This window comes from Cupressus sempervirens, chromosome 7 (assembly GCF_028749045.1).
Source record: "Cupressus sempervirens isolate cs-2001-9-10 chromosome 7, ASM2874904v1, whole genome shotgun sequence".
Lineage (NCBI taxonomy): Eukaryota > Viridiplantae > Streptophyta > Pinopsida > Cupressales > Cupressaceae > Cupressus > Cupressus sempervirens.
Genome location: NC_143124.1, coordinates 781205345 through 781220403, shown reverse-complemented (window position 1 = coordinate 781220403; position 15059 = coordinate 781205345). Strand labels below are relative to the sequence as shown.

Here is a 15059-nt window from a genome sequence, read left to right as displayed (position 1 = left end):
AGGCCCAAAGGTAAATCTATTTTTTCTTCTACGTGGTTGTTCAAAATTAAACATGAAGCTGATGGGAGTGTAGAAAAATATAGAGCTAGATTTATATCTAGAGGATTTCCACAAAAGGAAGCCATAGACTTGGAAGAGACTATTCCTCCTTTAACACATTACACTTCTATCAGTACCATCAGAGTTGTTGCAGCAAATGAGGGTTGGAGACTTCATCAAATGTATGTGAAAACAACAATTTTGAAAGGCAAAATTGAAGAGGAAGTACACAGTGAGCAGCCAGAAGGCTTTGTGATTCATGATAAGGAGTCACATGCGTGCAAGTTGAAAAAGGCATTGTATGGCCTTAAACAAGCTCCTTGCATGTGGTATGAGAGAATTGATCATAATATTTTGAGCTTGGGCTTCCTAAAGAATGATGGTGATCCAAATTTTTATTTCAAGGTGAGTGATGAAAAGGGGTTGATCTTAGTGCTTTATGTTGATGATTTGTTTCTCACTAGTGATGCTGATCTCATTATGAAATGCAAAGAGTTAGCTTTCAAATTTGAAATCAAAGTTCTTGGTCTTTTCAACTACTTCCTTGGGCTTGAGCTATGGCAAGGACCAAATGAAATTATTGAGTAAAGGGAAATATGCTAATAATATTTTGAAGAGATTTGGTATTGTAGAGTGTAAGTCTATGCGGAAGCAAATCTGAAAAAGTTCATGAGGTTGCAGCCACTTTATATTTAGTTGATCCTACTATGTACAAGTAGTTAATTGGTTCTTTAATGTATTTGGTTAATACAAGGCCTAATATATGTTATGTTGTTAACACTTTAAGTCAGTTCATGTGTAAACCCAAATTCACCTTAATGAAGCCAAACACATATTGAAATACCTTTGTGGTAAAGTAGGCTATGGAGTTGAACTTGCAAGGGTTCTTTTATTCAGGTAATATATGTTATGTTGTTAACACTTTAAGTCAATTCATGTGTAAACCCAAATTCACCTTAATGAAGCCAAACACATTGAAATACCTTTGTGGTATAGTAGGATATGGAGTTGAACTTGCAAGGGTTCTTTTATTCAGGTTGGGCAGGTTGTATGCCTGACAGAAAGAGCACTTTAGGATGTTGTTTCAGCCTAAGTTGAGCCATGATTTCCTAGTGCAGAAGGAAACAATCTTGTGTTGCACAACGTACATCTGAAGTAGAATATGTTGCAGCTTATGTGGCTGCAAAAAAAGTCACTTGGCTTTGCAAATTTCTTGCAGGATTGTTTGGGCAGCCATTGGAACCTATAGTGATTCTTTGTGATAGCCAAAGTTGTGTGAAGAATTCGGTTAATCTAGTTTTCCATGATAGAAGCAAATATGTGGAAATAAAATATCATTACTTGCGAGATAAGCTTGGTATTGTGGAGAATGATGATTTGTTGAGAGAGTCTCAATTTTAGTAATTCTTTGCATATTGTCAATGAGTTCTCTGTAAGAGAAGTTCAAGGTACAATTCCTTGTTAATGAGTTCTTCTCTAAAAGAGAAGTTGAAGGAGCAATACCTTGTTAATGTGTGCTTCTCCATTGAGAGAAGTTCAAAGTGAAATCCCTTGTTAATGCATTCTTCTTTACTAGAGAGCTTTGAGGTGAAAGCCCTTGTTCCATCCTCTTGGAGTAGATATGGTGGGTCCACCCTCTTAGAGTAGCCATGGTAGAAGTCGTGTGAGATTCCATGAATTAGTTCTATGTTTGTTTGTCTTTTATTCACCCTCTAGGAGTAGCTATGGTGAATGTTGTTATGCTGCAATAACAATTTTTATTGAGATAATCTAAGACCAGATTTTTTGTTGACATTCTTTTTTCTTGCAGCTCAGTGTATTTGTCATGAGATGATGAACTAAATATCTCTCTCTTGCTAAGCGGGAGTGTTGAATTTTGGTAGCTGCGACAAAGATATCCTTACCTCTAATGATTGCCAATGATTTCTATTCAGCAATATTGTTATGTTTTATGTGTTGGTGTCATCTCCATCTTTGTCAGACACATGTCATGGCAGTGTTCTTTCTACATTCTTCACTCACTTCTATGCATGCTATGTTCTCTCCTCTATCGAGCTAAGGAAATTGAAGACTCTTGTGTGTTACTTTATTTCTATTCATGCACTGCATATGTGGCATCATGCATATGAGGCATCATGATTAATAGCCACTGTGGTTCTTCCATCATCTTATTTTGTTTTTATTCTTCTTAATGTAGCCATGTGGGTGCTGGCATGGCAATGATTGCTGGCAATGTCTGCATTAGCTATGATACTCGCATAATCCATTATGGTGTCAGTTCTCTTTATGTTTTCCATAATGATATTTGGTAATGTCTGATTGTTCACCTTTGTTCATGCCTCTTCAGTATTGGGTGCTGCTCACCATTATTTTGGAAGAGGCAAAAAGTGTGAGATTTTGATATTTTGGTCTTTTGTGGAGATTTCATATGCTGCTGCGTGTGAGAACAGAAAGATATATAATTTCATGTATTGTATTCTTCAGTAGTATTATCCGTGTATCTTATCTCTTATCTTTGTCTGCAGTAGTTACCTATATGAGTGTCGTGTTCGTACATTGATGATTCATATTATTCAATGTAACATCAGTACTGGGGTGCGTTGGGACAGCAGGTCGAGTTTCCGGGACAGGGGGAAAATGGGTCTCATTTTCAAGACGGTAGGGGGACGGCGACAAGGGGAGGATGGGGCAGGGAGGGGTTTTGTATAGTATACATATAGAACTTGAAATGCTTGTTATAAAATGATGTTTCAATAGAACATACCAAATTAGAAACTTGAATATAGAGAAATTGCAACATGAACTAGAACCATTGAGCATTCAACATAGTAACATATTACATACCCAATGGTAACATTCAAGAATCAAAATTCAAATAGAAATTCAAGCACCCATCCCAGCGGCAGCATGGTTGCAGAATGGCGGATGTGGGGGTACTTGGGTATGCAAGTACCCAATACGGGGACATCTATGGGACAGGTACTTTGAGGTTTGGGAGGGGTTGTGAGTCCCTGTGTGACACTGGTATTGTTTGTATTTCATTCAATCATTGTGTGATCGTTGAGAAAACAATGTGATTCATAATAGTTGATTGTGATCCACTTGCATCAGGGCTATTGACTGTCAGACTAAAGACGTCAATAAGGAGAGAGAATTTTTTTAATGGATTTGAATTTCGAATGAAGGCATCATCTTTTGTGGGCTGGGTTGTTTCCCTCAAGAGAAGGGTTTTACCCAGGATAAAATCCTTTTATTATTTGTTTTCTAAGTTTTTAATTTCATTTGTTATATTCTTACAATTATGGTTTGAAATTTAACATAATTTGCTGTGTATGCTGGATTGAAGTAAGGTTGATGTCAATAGTTATTCTTATGAATCCATTCAGAAAATCCCAACTGAGTGTGTTTCAGATTTACAGGCATATAAGATAAGAGAACTTAATCTTTCAGAGGTGGCACATACAAATCAGATTCCTATGACAGTGTCACAGCTATTATCATTCCAAATAAGATCATCATATAAAGCACGCCTTCATTACATATTGTACATTCAGAAATATGAAATGATGTAGATTACCATAAATTACGAAAGACAAAATTTGCACCTGGAATTTTGAGTTTTTGTCTAGATTAACCAACCCTAAGTCCGTCTCCTTGGAAGAAATAATTATTGAGAGGTTTTGTAGCCACTTCCTTAACATAATCACTCGGTGAAAGTAATGGACTTAAGCATTTAATGATGAGTGTGTAATATTTGAATTAAATGCTAAAAGCCCAAGTTTGCCCCTTGTCATGTTTAAGTCACACGTGAATAATTGAATACAAATGAATTACGACTATAGCTTTTTGCCTCTTAAATTTAATTATTCACTTTATTCCTTTGCAAATTCCATTTTACTATAGCCTCTAGACATAAAAGGCTAGCAAAATAATTTATTATTGTGCTAAGCAGAAAGGGACATCACAGTTTGACCACTACAGCTGATTGCACATTAATACATTTTACAACTTTTTCTTTGACCAGAGTTTAATATTACTTTCACCATAGTGTAAGTTATTCATTGCTGTATGAAGATTTTCTAGAATAGTGATATTTTAGTGTCTTGAATGCTAAATATGACTCAGATTAAAGCTGTTGTGGTTCTTTAATCAAATATTTAGCTATGCTATAGTGTGAAGGTTAACCAATTTGAAGTTTGAAGAGTAAACACGTTGTCATTTGACTCCCTTGTTGCTGTTAGACGATTAACTCTCTTCATTGGCATTGTAAATGTTTGGTGATAGTCTAGGACTTGAAATCTAATTTATAGTTGATATAAGTTTAATGTGTGAGTAAATATGATTAAATGAGAAGCAGAATATTTATATATTTCTATTATTGTCAACTAACAAATAACAGATATAACTTCTCAAAATAACATATACCCTAGCCAACTGGATTGTTCATTTTTGGAATTAAAATCATGTCAGATTTTGGCTTTGCCCATATAAAACAGAGAAATCCAAAATATAGAGGGAAAAAATGAAAATTCAAGTAATTCAGTTTGGTTCTGCTTGCAAATGATAACATAAAATTATAGAAACATAACAAAAGGTGAATGAAAGATTCTCAAAGATAATAATTTTGTTTCAAATGTAGTAATCCACAAACCTTAAGACAGTATCTCCTCCAATCCGTCCTCGTACATTGTCACGACTCTCCCCATGCCGTGTAAGCAATATGGGCCGTGGAGTAAGATGTGTATTCACCTAAATAAGTGTCACCACAAGAATGTAAATTAATTAATGTTTATTGCTGTGATGTAGTAATGTGTAAAACCTATGTAAAAATCTATTCAACATCAGCAATTTCAGAAATTTTTTATGTAAATTGAAATCGTAAACCTTTAGTCACATGAATATTATATGCAAGTCAAGCTATCTGAATCATGTCAGATATGGCATGATTCTCTTCGTCTAAGATAGCTTCTTGTCATTAAAAATCAATTGTGTAGTCCACAATATTTAACATTTTTCTCCTAAGAGGATAAAATTTCTAAGCAGTTTTATAAACAGTTAGGGTATTATTCATTTGCATGAACGTAATACCGCATTGATTCAATGTGGCCAGGATTTGAGCACAGGAGATAATCAATCATAAACTGAACTAATATTTTTTTAAATGGAAAAAGGAAACTCCTGGGATATTTTCTGTGATTTCAAATGCCCTGCAAATTTCTCTTTTTTTTTCAAATCAGCACACCAGCTCGAATCTAATAGCAACCAAACTGGATACAACTTGACTTATTCTGTGGCTGAGTTGATAAAACTCACAAAAAGCCCTATCATTACTTCAAGCAGTACACTACTCTTCACAGATAAATTTCATCAGTATCAACCTATGCATAAAGCTTTGGGTAGCCATATAGATGCACCCACAACTGTACTACAACCATTGCATTCATGTTCCATTGAGTTCCCTTTTGGGGTGATGCAAACCAAGGTGCACGCAGAAAGGGAGCAACTAGACCTCCTAAAATCTGAGGAGGATTAATCAGATCAAACTTTTCTTGAAACTATATAACTGTACAATTAAAAGTAATCACAAACATGAGAATTTAATAAAATGTAACAAAAAATATAAGGCTGCAAATTGAAATTAATCATAAACATAACAATATCAAATTTTGGAGTACACATTTTGTTTTCTTATTGGTTTAAGCTTAAGTTGCCAATCCTAGTACGGGATCAGGTACAAGTATGAGGTTTTGGTAAATCTGGTTTGGCAGAAAATATCCTTGACTATGATACATTTGTGTAAAGAATGTGTATATGTATATTTGTGGAAAATTAAACTAATATATCAAATTGAGCAACTAATTTCAGAAGCAAACACATCTGTCAAAATTTTGAGATTGGAATATAAACCAGACATGGACAAGAACTCCATGCATGAATGTGTAATATCTTTCTGTATGGATAGGTGTTTACTGCCTTTTTCATCTGTAAAAGCCTTTGTAAGCACAAAATTCGGGAGACAATCCTCAGCAACTTCCAGTAAATCATAGAATATGAGAAAGCATCAGATTCTTCAGAAGTGTGAGCCAGAATTTTCTCTACAAAAATTCTTGATAGCCTGCCAAAACACTTGCCAACATAAACCATTTGGAAAGGCGTAAGAAGATGAGCATGAAGCCACACAATTCTTTCCAGCAATCTCCATGGAACTGCTCACAAATCTCTATAATGCTCATACATGACAAGAACGAGAGTGTTTCAGGATGAGGGGACAGGTTTTAGGTATGGTGGTTGGTGGGGCTTAATATACATATAGTATTTGAATAACTATATCTAAAATGATGCATAAGAATTACATTTCAAATGAAACTTTTCCATATTAGCAAAATAGCAAAATTACAATTACTAAACAGTACACAGTAACAAAAATGCTAAATGCTTGAATACTATATAAAATTTGACTAATATAAATGTCAAATTGGAGAATTCGATCATGCATGATTACAATGAGTAGCATGGTATAAATTTAAGTAAAAATGTATAGAAGGGATGCCTCTGATCACCCCATAAGTAAAACTCCTCACCATAGGAGCTACTAGACTCCTCATGGTCAAGCTACCTCAAACTAACACCAACCAACTGCATATGCAATCGTAGCATCCTCATCAATCTATTACGGCTCATATGGCTCTCCATCCCACCACACTTCTCGAATCTCATTGTACACATGTCTTGTGGCCAATGAGATACAACACACCATGTACACCACAAAATTCTCTGCTCTCCTAGAGATAAGTTTTTCCCTCTTAAGAGAGTGGATGAAGCTATATGTAGACTAGTTCCTCTCAGCAGTTGATGAATTAGAAACCTGAGATGGCAATCAAATGGCTACAATTGCGATTATATATTCTAGGCCATGGCTTTTCAATCACAAAAATGGCTCTCTTAGATTATAGTTTCTATATATTGATCCTAGTCGCTGGATATCCCCTAAGAGTGGTATATTTGGTCCACTTAGTGCGAGTTTGGGTTGCATTAAAAGGATTGTACATGTTCTCAATGCACATAAAGAACCTTGTCTTCAACTTAGCATCCTGTACTAGTGTAACTTTACTGGGCCTATTATTGTACCACTTAGGATTCAATGCATGGGCAGCCATGTACAATAGAGTTTTGAGCTTATCCCACTCCACTTATTGATTGGTTGAATGAGCTCTATGTAGAGAGCTGATGTGGGGTCCTTTTATACAACAACCCTCATCTAGTCAAGCATGAAATCAATGCATTCATACACCTCTCTAAGAGTAGGTGTATCCCCATTTCAATATCTGATGGGCTAGAAAGTTGAAGCAATAGTGGAGACTATATATTTGGCATCATTCCACTCTTCACCATATCTTTCACCCTCCTCCCCTATTCTATAACTGACATGGCCATTGATTGCATATTGCTATCATGGTCACAACTTGTGATGATGCTTGTAAGTCAAGGAGGTTTCAAAAACTCCTTAGAGAAGATCCTAAAGAGTGCATATGAAGTGCAGTGGTTGCAATTATACCTGTATATCTCTAGCGTCAATAGCCACTATTCTAATCCACTCATTCTTCCCCATATTCTTGAGTTCATTTTTCATGGTATACAGTTGCACACAAGATGAAGTGCAAGAAAAAATGTTTATAAGCTTCCCTAATATGTTTACCATCTTTGTACACATGTGCTCCAACTATCACTCCTCGGACCACATTTTGTGGCCCTACTTCCTCAATAGCCTCCTTCAAGATCTAAAGCCCAAAATCAACATAATGCCATATACAATCAATTGCCTTAAGAAAATATAGGCCCTCTATACATGTAACCATGATATTGGTGAGTGGATGATAAAAAATGTTTGTCCACCCATCCATAACTATGTTATATCCAACCTTCACTCAACATTCATTTATTCTCATTGACTTTGGAATCCTTATCCAAGATCATGGCCCTCAATTTGGTCTCACTCAATGGCACATATGATGGTCCTCACCTTGCTACCATTAACATCATCTCCTTAAAAATAAAGAGCTCAAGCTAAATGAAATGGGATTACACTAGTATAAAAGAACTTGCCAATTGCATTATCTATCTCATCCTTCAGCTTCACATTGAATAGATCAGCTATAAGCTTACTTTGCAACTTTTGATTCCCCCTATCCTGTTTCACATGGTCAACAACACTTCAAGAAGCTGATATCACTCCTATTTTTCCAAAAGTACAACCAAAACTCTATAATTGGCTCAATTGAACATGTGTCCTATTACAAAAAGTAGTAGGCAAAGGTGTAGCTGAAGTGTCATCCAAAATACCCCAAGGCTTGTCTATCCCAACTCTGTCTTTGAGGTTCAGCCTTTCATCCATAAAAGCACATCTTACTACACATTTTCTTGGAGTAAAAAGGTGTGCATTAACTCTACTATGTTGTCACATTCTACACCACGAAAGTTGCATTTCCACTTGTACCACCACTTAACCCCAATTTGCCCGATAGTAATGCTTTTGTTGCAAATTGTTTGAGAGGAAACTTAAAATCAAACGGAACCTTAGCATACTCTACCAACAATGCAGAGAGCAACACTCTGTACTAGTTGTTCACTTTCCATGGAACTAGTTTGGGATACACAATTAGGCTCATGATCAGCCCCCTCACCCTCATGTTTGTTTACCGTACTAGGTAAAGAAATCAACGCATACAGATAATAGATAAGAACAACAGAACTCCTATTATTCGCATATGCCAAAGACATTACATACAGAATACTTATGATGATGATTACAATGATTACCCGGAGGATGTATATATACATCCCGAGGAACCTTCCCGAAGCAGTCCGTCGGCCACATACAACATGTTGGCTACATAATAAGAACCTTCCTAATACCGACAAGAACATTCCCGATACAACCTTCCCGATACCAATGAGAACCTTCCCGATACCAACGACATACATCCTGACACATACCCTGTCAGCTACATAGTATATACCAACAACAATGTTTTCACATTTAGTCTAAGAATCTCTACCTTATCCTCACTCATGTCATGAGAGCTCATTGTGACACTCCAACACACAATATAAATTCTATAAGTGCCTACTTCAGCCTAGTTTAATGAAACAAATGAATCACTCAACGTTGAATGGTGATGACAAAATGTCCAAAGGTTGCAAATGCGTATTTACAAATTAATTTCAATGTTCATTCTTCATTTTTCATTTTCCAACAACATTCAACATCAAATGATTCAAATCAGATTTTAAAATATGAACCATACGAAAAAATAGTCATAGAAACCTATCTTGTGCTAAAAATTCCCTCCAAGTTAGTAAAGAAACCTCTTCCTCTTCCTTTTATTGTTCCTTGCCACCCCTCTTGCATTTGCAAAAACTCATTCCTCTATAGTACTCCTTCAGTCCCTCTTTTCTCTCCTCTTCACCTAGCTATTACGAAATAAAAAGTCCAAAGTAGCAAAATGAGAGGATTTTTTAGCGGTTTGTAATGGAAAGAGGGCATAGGTGGGGCCCATCTGCCTTAAGCATTCAGCCCTAGGTACTAAAATCAGGATAAAAATTTAAAAATAAATAAAAATAACTTTTTCAAGTCCCCACCAAAATAGACTTCTTGACATCTCAAGGTACAATTGAGCATCCCTAGAGATTTTGTTAAGAGACCTGCTAGCTCACATTGAAACTATGATGACATATTTTTTTTTTTGTTTTGAAGTTTCATAAAAAAAAATTGAGTTTTGCAATATGTAATTTTGGGCCTTTTTCAAACATAAGAGAAATAACAAACTTGAAATGTAAAAGAAACTATAACATTTGAACTCCATCTCATTTGCTACAATTCAATTGCAAATTTTTACAATGGAAAATGTAATATGCAGTTATCAATTGTATAAAGAACCTGGCAAGAAAGATGATCAAACTTGAGTGCTGAAAATTGTTCACATCAATCAACGCAGCCTTAAATTGCAAACATTGCCTTTGGGATAACAACCACTGCCTTCATAAGAGTAATATCACCATGTGTAAAGTGATTGCAGATGTAGAAAACCAAATGCTGCTACAACAAATGATAATATGCAGCCAGAAAATGGTAAACACTGCCAGCAAACCAGATGCAGTCCAAACAATGAGATTGCAACTATGAAATGCAGATCACTGCCACTGTAAAGCTCTTCAAAATGACACCAAATTCGTGGTATGTTTGTAGAGAAATACCCACACTGAATTAAACCCTTCTACCTCTAATGCAGCAGTAGATATAATTGAATGATAATTCTCAGAAGGAATGCAGATCAAATACTCAGAAGATAAAACACAATTCACCCAGTGTTTCACAAATTCAAAGTGCTGAAATCGTGAATAATTCCTAATTCTCCAACAATGTTGAAACCCTTGTTTCAATCTCCACACACAAAGTGCACATTAAATAACATGAGCAAGAGAATGAATTACTTTCTCACAAAGCATTGCTTTTGTAATAAATAAAGATGACTTCTTCAAGACACCTTTCACTTAAAAGCCCTTTGCTTATTCTTAGGGACATATTTGAATAAATATAATTTATTAATTCCCTTCGCCTACAAAAATGAACTTTTCAACCACATTATGATATTCTAACGCAAAAGGTCATTGTTTCTTATGCCCAAAATTTAGAACTTTTCAACTCAAATCCAAAAACCTATGACACTAAGGTGGCCAAAATAAAATACTGACAAAAATAACAACCTTAGCATATTTTATTAACAACGCAATTCACCCGTCTTGTGAAAATGATTTAAGAAGAATCAAAATCTAAATCTAAAAGCGCATGAGTGATCCTGATGAAGAAAGATGATGAATGAACTTGACGAGGTGACTTATTCAAAATAAACTCTCCCTCCAAGGTTCTTGGAGTCCAAATTAGAAGCCAACAATAAAAACTAAGAGCGCTATTCAACTCCTCTAACTCATTTAAAGCTCATAGGAATCATCTGTTGACTTTCTATAAATAGTAAGTCCCTCAAAATGGAGCCAAAATTCACCATTGGCCATTGAAGAGCCTAATTACTATACAACAAGGTCCTCTAAACACCAGTGTCAACCTACAGGGACCCAATGAAAAGCAAAATCCATCAACTCTCATGATCATTCTTACCAAGCGACATTACAGTCTTCCCACCCCAAGATAGCTTGACCTCAAGAAATCACAAGAGTCAAAGAAACACAATGATCCACCTGGCTCCCAAGGATAAATATGTACAACGTCCTCGGCATCACCTGCAAACCCCTTTAATGATAACACTATAAGGACGTAGCCCCTCATGCTGGCAGACAATGGACGCAAACCAATTCTCTAGGAAACATCAATTCAGGTGTTTCATATGTGCTTACAGGTTCTTATTCTAGTATTGCAATTTGACTATTAAATTGTATTTAAGATTGAATTCATTAGTGCTTGTTACTGTATTGTTGTTGTATAATGCAATAATATATTTTAAGGAGTTAAAGAGTTTGTTGGTTCTTATTTTACTAGTTTGTAACACATGGTTATATGCTCGAATCTTGAATGTTATTTTGGAAAGAATTAGTTATTATCTAGTAGAGAATCTTTTGGTTTTATTGTTGTATCATTTTACATTTGCCTAGGTTTGAGTTTGAATATTATAATCAAGAAGAAGTTGGTTAAACATCTGGTGGATTTTCTACCGGTTTCGATTGTGCTCGCAATACATCTGCATGTGTTTAGTTCTAAATATAGTTTAAAGGGGAAAAACGAGTAAATATCCAGTTAGGTATATTTCACATTCACCCAGTGCTTGATAAGCACAAGAGGGTTTTTGAAAACATACCCCCTGGTATTCCCCCAAATAGAGGGTTTGAGCATATCATTGAGTTAGAGGAGGGCAACAAACCCGTCATTACCACTCCTTATCACCCTAGGCACTATAAAGAAGAAATAGAAAGGAAGATCAAGGAACTCTTAGACATGGGACATATCAAACCTAGCTCAAGCCCTTTTGCTTCTTTGGTAGTTTTGGTGAAGAAGGATGGTATTCTTCGCATGTGTATTGATTACCATGCTCTCAACAAGAGGACCATTAAGAATAGGTAACCCATTCCTTGCATTGATGAATTATTAGATGAACTACATGGGCAGTCTATTTCTCGAAGATAAATCTTCGATTTGGATACCATCAAACACGTGTTTGTGAGGAGATGTGCATAAGACAGCTTTTAGATGCCAATATGGACACTGTGATTTTTTGGTTATGCCATTTGGGCTCACCAATATTTCGCTCACATATGACTCTTGTATGAACCATATTTTTAAAAAGTAGTTGCGCAAGAGCGTGTTGGTGTTCTTTGATGATATCCTGATTTTTAGTAGAACTTGGGAGGAGCATTTGCAACACCTAGATGAGGTACTTAGCATTATGGAGGAGCATTCATTGTTTGCAAAGGAATCAACATGTGAGTTTAGATTGACTGAGATTCTTTACCTTGGACACATGATTGGTGCAGATTGGGTCAAGGTACACTAGGAAAAGATACAAGCAATCCTAGATTGGCTGCCTCCGAGGAATGTATCCGATTTGAGAGGTTTCCGCGGTCTTTGCTCTTATTATAGGAGGTTCGCTAGACAACAATTCCCCTCACCGATCTCACACGAAAAGGGGCATTCAGGTGGATGGATAATGCAAAGGTAGCCTTTGATAGGCTCAAGACAATGATGAGCACATGCCCTATTTTGGCACTTCTTGACTTCTCTTGCCCTTTTGTCTTAGTGTGTGATGCTTCGAGGAACGAAATTGGCTCAGTTCCGATGTAGGACAGGCACTCGATAGCCTATGAGAGCTAGAAGCTCAAGAATAGTTAGAGATTGTATTCCACCTATGACAAGGAGATGCTAGCCATTATGCATGCCTTAACCAAGTTTAGACAGTACTTGGTGGGTGGCAAATGCACGGTTAAGACGGACCACAAAAGCTTGCAATATTTCTTAGAACAGAAGGATCTCAATGTAAGACATCAAAAGTGGTCAACAAGATTCGGGCCTCTGATTTTGATATCGAGTATGTCAAGGGTAAGAATAATATAGTTGTTGATGCACTTTCCAGGAGACCTTCACTAGTAGTGTCGTCTCAATTTATAGATATCAGCAGATTGGAAGTCTCAGTTACTGGTTGAGTATTCTAAGAATACTCAAGCTTGTCAGTGTCATGTCCCCTCTTTAGCACTGTACAGCAGTGACATGAGAGTTAGCCTATTCTGGAGTCTCGTAGGCTGGCAGTGGTGATCAGGGACTCAATCAGGGTTTTCACTATCCGGATTTGGTATTTCAGGCAGTAGTAGATCAGTTGAGAGCAGTTCCTTGATTTTAGGAGGCAATTCCTTGATTTTAGGAGGAGATTCCTACCTTTTAGGAGATTGTGACGTTTTCCAGAGTTGAGGTTCTATGAGATTACCCTTCATGATATTTGGGTGTGTTCCCTATTTTTCAGGAGTATCCCTAGATTTGAGGGTGAGACTGCCAGTTGGCCCAGGTTGTCTAGTATCAATCACAGACAGGTGACAAACTCAGTTTCTTGTTTTGAAGGTGTTTGGGTTGTTCCTTGACTACTTGGGAAATATTTTAATATATTTAAATATTCTCCTAAGTTAGCATTTTAATAATTTAAATAAGGCTAAGTGTTTAGCCATTTTGGAGTAATAAGGAGTTTTCTGACTCCATTTGGATCAATTTTCCTATGTGTGATAGCTCGTTGGAAAGAGCTTAGTCTATACTACTTGATTATCACTTGTCAGAACTTATTTGATGCTTGGAGCTATTTTTCATTTATAAAGTAATGATTTCTCTCTATTTGGATGCCTTTATTTGGGAAATAATGTTATATTATAAAGTTCAAATGAAATCCACTTTAGTGTTCAATTAGGGTTCGATTTTCCTTGCAGAGGGGATATAAGGAGATGGTAACCTAAAAGTGAGTATCTTTTATCATTTTGTCAACCTATTTTGGACGCCATTGCTCTGGAAGACCATTCCTCACCTAGGAAACAAACCCTAGTGCTGAGAGTAGATTTGTTGGGACGTAGGCCTCAACAAGATCAGATTCGAAGGTTCTTATGCATACAATTTGATCAAGGCAGGGGATCGATTTCTAGTATTGCAGTCACATTTTGCAGGCAGTGGATTTTTAGGGAAGGCGGCCACCTTGGTTCAACCTCGCATTCTTTATAGTAGCTCACCTAGATCCCATTTTCAGCTGGCATCAACCTTGTTTGAAGCACATTTATATTGGTACGATTTTGAAATAAATCAGATTTTGTTGGTATGGTTTTAGAATCATTTCCAGTTTAGTATGTATTGCTGCATATGATCTCTATCACTTCTATTTTATCAGTTACTGTTATTTATTCATTGTAATTCCTATATTCTGAAAAATACAAAAAGAAATGACATTCTCTTGCAACTTATGTCTAGCTCTATAAGATCAAAGAAAAATCTACAAGAAAATATAATTTATATAATTAAACATTATAGCAGCAATAGAGAAAATATCCATTCGGGATACTTCAGTGGTATCAGAGCTAGATCTTGCTAGCTTGTGGATTTGATTACAAATCTATGCATCCAAGAGCTGAGATACACAGATTTTACATGCGCAAGAGAGCTCAACTTGAGCAAGGTTTTGGAATTGAACAGTGAAATACTATGGCAGATGAACAGAGAGGAAATAGACAGAACACCATTGATGAGGATGAAAGAGAATTGATGAGGACTCTCATCAATACTTAGCCTATAATAGTCCAAACGCTTGAGAGGTTACAGGGAAATTTGGAGCTGATGGACTTGGATAGACGAAGAGACAGGCAGGGATGTAGCAAATCTGTGTCAGTTGCAAGAAGTCATAGATCCCATGCATCGGTTGGGAGCTCCCTTCATTCCCAAAGACAGGAATGACCTCATATACCTGCTACGGATAGACCCTTGCTTCCACAGT

General features: G+C 36.4%; 1 protein-coding gene across 4 annotated transcripts in view; it reads right to left on the bottom strand.

Annotated features, from left to right (window-relative positions):
- Window positions 1-15059, bottom strand: part of LOC149549661 (6-phosphofructo-2-kinase/fructose-2,6-bisphosphatase-like) — a 229924-nt gene that overhangs the window by 57514 nt on the left and 157351 nt on the right. For all 4 annotated transcript variants that reach the window (XR_016354132.1, XR_016354133.1, XM_089792961.1 and 1 more), the window contains exon 16: window positions 4691-4788. Coding sequence is in view for 2 of the 4 variants with exons in the window: in XM_089792961.1 (XP_089649087.1) it covers window positions 4691-4788 (98 nt within the window). In the remaining 2 variants the exon portion in view is untranslated. The remainder of the gene's footprint in view (window positions 1-4690; window positions 4789-15059) is intronic.